At 51.4% G+C, this 4,348-nt stretch overlaps 1 protein-coding gene across 1 annotated transcript; it reads left to right on the forward strand.

Moving 5' to 3' along the window:
• The first annotated feature begins 478 nt into the window (after positions 1–478).
• On the forward strand, positions 479–4,088 carry LOC128270584 (uncharacterized). The gene is made up of 8 exons (XM_053007994.1): positions 479–556; positions 647–2,201; positions 2,282–2,619; positions 2,738–2,935; positions 3,095–3,178; positions 3,247–3,647; positions 3,720–3,852; positions 3,921–4,088. The coding sequence occupies exons 1-8, from the start codon at positions 479–481 to the stop codon at positions 4,086–4,088; spliced, it is 2,955 nt and encodes a 984-aa protein (XP_052863954.1).
• The last annotated feature ends 260 nt before the right edge of the window (positions 4,089–4,348 follow it).

The raw sequence follows: 4,348 nt of genomic DNA on the forward strand, positions 1-4,348 counted from the left end.
CAAAAAACCTCAATTGAGTAGTCTTCGATTAGTTTTAAAATACACAAGGGGTCTCAATGTTTTCCCCCGACCGACAGCGGCGAAATACTTTTCTCTTGACGTTCCCAAATTCGGCACTTTGGTGTGAAGGCGTCGGTCCCAAATTTGGTTGATCCCAACTTTCAGCTCGCTGTCTGCAGACTGCTTGATAGCTTATTTTATACGAAAGTCATGATAACATTCTTAAATTCCACACTAAGAGGTTTCCTTTCACTTTAGATGTTCCTGTTTCTCGGAGCTACTAAATAAATAAGTGCCGCGTTGGCAAGCTTATCGCGCATGACACGCGCCAGCTTCACCATGGCGACGATGTTGGGGCTCTTAGCAACGTATTTACAGCCCGGGCTGCCTCAAGGGTTAAATTCCTACGAACTCGGCGCTCGGCTTGATTCGGAAAATCCTCACTTTTCGCATTCAGTCACCAGAGGGATTCGCCAGCATGTCGACTAGGAAAAGTGCCTCCTCGCTGCTTCCGGGAAGTAACTTGAGCAAATCAAGTCACCATTCAGTGATTCAGGTATCTAGTTTCGGTGCCTTTTAGAGTTTCGAATGCCTTGCGGGTAGATTAATGATGGTTACCGGGCCGGGCTGATTTGTTGTACGTCAGGGGACGAAAAACTTTGTCTGGAACCGCGAAGAGACGTCGTCCAACTTGCCGTACTACAACCACAACTATGACACTCCGTTCAATCGGCCACCGAACGAGGTCAACTTCATGGGCGGACTCGGGAGCAAGAAGCCGCACTTTCGCTCCAAGCTGCACCCGCAGCGGTTCTCCACCGTCCAGAAGCTGATGCGCATGCGAACCTCCAACCGGATCCTGGAGACGCTAACGGAAGACCTGCGGAAGGTGAACCTGTGCCGGCACCGGGGAACCCAGCAGAAGAAGGCCAAGAATGTGACGGAGTTCATCAAGAAAATGACGGACGAGCTACAAACGGCCGGTAACATCGAGCAATCGACACCGTCCGATCAGTCGGACATGTTGCGCAACCCGGCGCGCAGAAAAATGACCAACGAGGACTACCGGGAGATGATCAAAAAGCTTGACAAGATTCTGCTCGAAGACGAGCGGCCTTCGGTCGGGCCTTCGGTGTCGTTTCGGGACTGGGCCGTGCGGGAGCGGTACAACTTCAAGAACCGCAACAACATCGAAATGATGAAGCGCGAGCGCGAGACACTCGAGTCGGAAATGTGCTCCTCGGTCGACACCCGGTCGTACGAGTTCATCTCGAACGAGGGCCGGCGGGTGACGAAGGTCCGCAAGGCGACCAAGATACCGCACGTCGAGGGGCACATGTACGGGCCGTTTACGCGGCTACCGATCGAGGATCCGCTGCTGGCGAACGAGACCAAGTACGGTATCCCGCTGGGGCTGCTGGTGCGGTCGTACCGCGAGATGGACACCAAGAAGGAAGGTGAGCGAAACCTAGTTGATACCCGGCTGTCTCACATGAGGATTCCCCTGTGCCCCAAAAGCAGCGATTCGTCCGAGGACGAGGACCAGATGGAGGAGGTCAAGATCCTGTCCTTCATTCGAACGCCTTACTTCCCCATACCGACGATAAAGCGGCAGAAGAAGCGGCGCAAGGACCGGTTGCGCAGCCGGTGGCTGCAGAAGAATCGTCTCAAGCGCATCACGATGCTACTGTACGATCGGTCGCTGGAGAACATGAAGGCCGGCAAGCGGCGCAAGAGCAAGAACCGGGCCCGGGCCGAACCGGGAGCATCGTCGCGAGGGTCCAGTCCAGCGAGCCTGCCTCGTGTGGCCGACTCGGCAGAGCTCACACCGGTGCCGGGTGGCCGGGAAGAGCAGGCCGAGCAGGCCGCCTTGAGTGAGAAACGCACCCGCTACTATCAGTTCATCGAGAAAAAGTCCCAACAGTACCGCAAGATGTACGATGACAGCTTGCAGCAACGAATGACAAGTTTTCAGGACTTCAAAGCAAGCGAAACGGCTTCGGATGGTATGTTGTCCGAAACGAGCCGCAAGAAGGCGAAACTGCAAGGCCTCAAACCGGTGGAGGAGAAGGTGCCGGCCGAGAAACTGGAGCTCCGGTTTCCTCCCAATCGGTTCAAAAGTCTCTCGAAAAGCGACTCCCAAAAAGGCGCGTTCTACATCGATCCGGAGTTTTACGACAAGATGCGGGACTTCAAGCGATGTGAGTATCACCGTCGACCAGCTTCTTTTGCCCGGTTTGCCAGGTTTCCAAAGTGGTCACTTTGTGTGTGTTCGAAACAGATAAGCAGCGTTCGAAATACTACACCAGCCTGATGCGAGGCCGGCCGGACGTGCGGCAGCGACTGCAGGTGAATGCGCCCGAGTTCGAGGAAGAGCAGCTGGGTCACAGGCACAAGTACTTTAGCCGATTGGCCACCGAGTGGGACAACTACTACGTCCATGAGCTACGGTACCGGCCCAGAATACGCAAGTTTTGCCCGAAAACGGACATTCTCAACATGCGTGAGCAGCGGCGCAAGGTGTTTTTGCAGTACTTCATCGAGGAGAACCTGCTGCAGCGCCGGGCACGCCAGAGCCTGGAGCGTCGGTATGTGAATTGGATTAAAAACTTTTGCAAGGTAAGTGCCGAAGCCGGACACTCCATCCCTATAATGACGGTGGCTCCTGGCGGATGGCGGAATGTTTATTACTTTGCAATTCTCTGTTGTTTGCTCTTACTCCGGTCCGAAAACGAAGCGCATAAGGCCCCAGTTTAAAGTTTGGAAAGAAGAGGCGTACTCGAAGTTGGTGGCCGCCACTGACCAGGAGAAGGAAGCCACCCAAAAATCGGCACAACTTAAGGCTACTTTGCAGTGCCGTCAAAACAAGATGGACTCGGTCACGGAGCGCATCCTGCTGCTGGAGGAACGCTGGAGCAGGGTTATGCAAATAAGGGTGAGCAACCGGGAGCGGGGGTTTGTCTGGGCCCAAGTGGTGTGCAAACTGTTTATGGTTGGGATGCTTGAAGAAAGTTGAAGTTAAAGTTGCCAGATCCGACTCTTCATTGAGCGCCGAATCCGAGTTATCCATTTGTTGTGAACTTCTTTTCCACAGAACTACTACTACATGCTAATGGATCCTCAATGGCGTCTTCAGAACGATTTTTTCCACCGAGCCTCAGACGGGTCACTGTACACGGTAGGGACCTAGGCGGATGGCTTGATGACCAGTGGCAGTAGCTAAATTACTTCGATTTTTATAATTAGGTTTCAGAAACCATACAGAACTGCAAATCGTTGTTCATCCGTACCGAGGGCAACAATATCGCCACCGAAATAGCGGACTTCTATCTGGAGAAAATATTCCCCGAACTGAACCGCTTGCCCAGCTGCGAGCCCGACGCGGAGCTGCTGCGTCGAGGTTTGACCCAGATCAACCACCGGACGATTGACTTGATCAGCAAATACAATCAGAAGTTGATGGTGTTCAGCAAGATCGATTACCACTACAAGGACGTACTGGAGCAGTTCCCGAAGTACTTCACCGATCACTACGACATGCTGAACTTGTACACGGCTAAAATGGAGTCGCTTCAGAGCAGGAACGAGCGATTGAAAGCACAATTCAACGGTCTCCTGGGGAAGCCTCTGAAAGATTGCGTATACAAGTGCGTATTCTGCTTCCGTAAGTCGAACGGCGCGAGGGTTACATTTTTCATGGCCTTAACCTATTTTCACAGCAAAGTTATGCGAATCACTACGTCGGCCGTGGGTCAGTTGTATCTGTTCGTACGTAAACTGCAGCATCGTCAGATCGAAATAGTAGAAATCGATGGAAAGGACAAGTTGGCGGCCATTCATCAGCATGTGATGGTTAGTCCGTTCGGCGATCCGATTGATGACACCGCAAGACTTCATTGTGAACTATTTTCCCATTCAAGGACTTACTGTTTGAGTTGGACCAGCTACCACTGGACGTGCTGAAAGAGTCGGAGAAGGAAGCTCGCAAGAACCGTAAAGCGCTGTTCCGGGAAGCTAACGTCGCATACAAAAAGAAAATGGTGCTCGATTTGTTGCGAAAGCAACTTCGCTTCCATGTCAAAAAGTAACACCCCGTTATGCGTTACGTTGATGAGTAACGGTGTAACGGTGTGACTGTTTCAAAGTGGCAATAACGGCCATCGCTTAGAAATGCTTGTCTTATAATAATCTGTTTGATGTCTTAAATGTTTGTTGGTGCAGCTTGGCATTCCAATTGTGATTTTACTTTTCATATGAAATAGAAAAATAAAATATATCAAACAGGTACACTATTTAATGATTATTAAGGAAACAAACATTCTTACGTACAAGAGAACAATCTTGTGAA

Source organism: Anopheles cruzii, chromosome 3 (genome assembly GCF_943734635.1).
Source record: "Anopheles cruzii chromosome 3, idAnoCruzAS_RS32_06, whole genome shotgun sequence".
Lineage (NCBI taxonomy): Eukaryota > Metazoa > Arthropoda > Insecta > Diptera > Culicidae > Anopheles > Anopheles cruzii.

Excerpts from the sequence above, each read along its gene's own strand:
- LOC128270584 (XM_053007994.1), top strand. The coding sequence starts at position 479 with ATGTCGACTAGGAAAAGTGCCTCCTCGCTGCTTCCGGGAAGTAACTTG. Across the intron at positions 2,936-3,094 it reads GCAGGGTTATGCAAATAAGG|AACTACTACTACATGCTAAT; the intron begins GTGAGCAACCGG and ends TCTTTTCCACAG. Across the intron at positions 3,853-3,920 it reads CCATTCATCAGCATGTGATG|GACTTACTGTTTGAGTTGGA; the intron begins GTTAGTCCGTTC and ends TTCCCATTCAAG.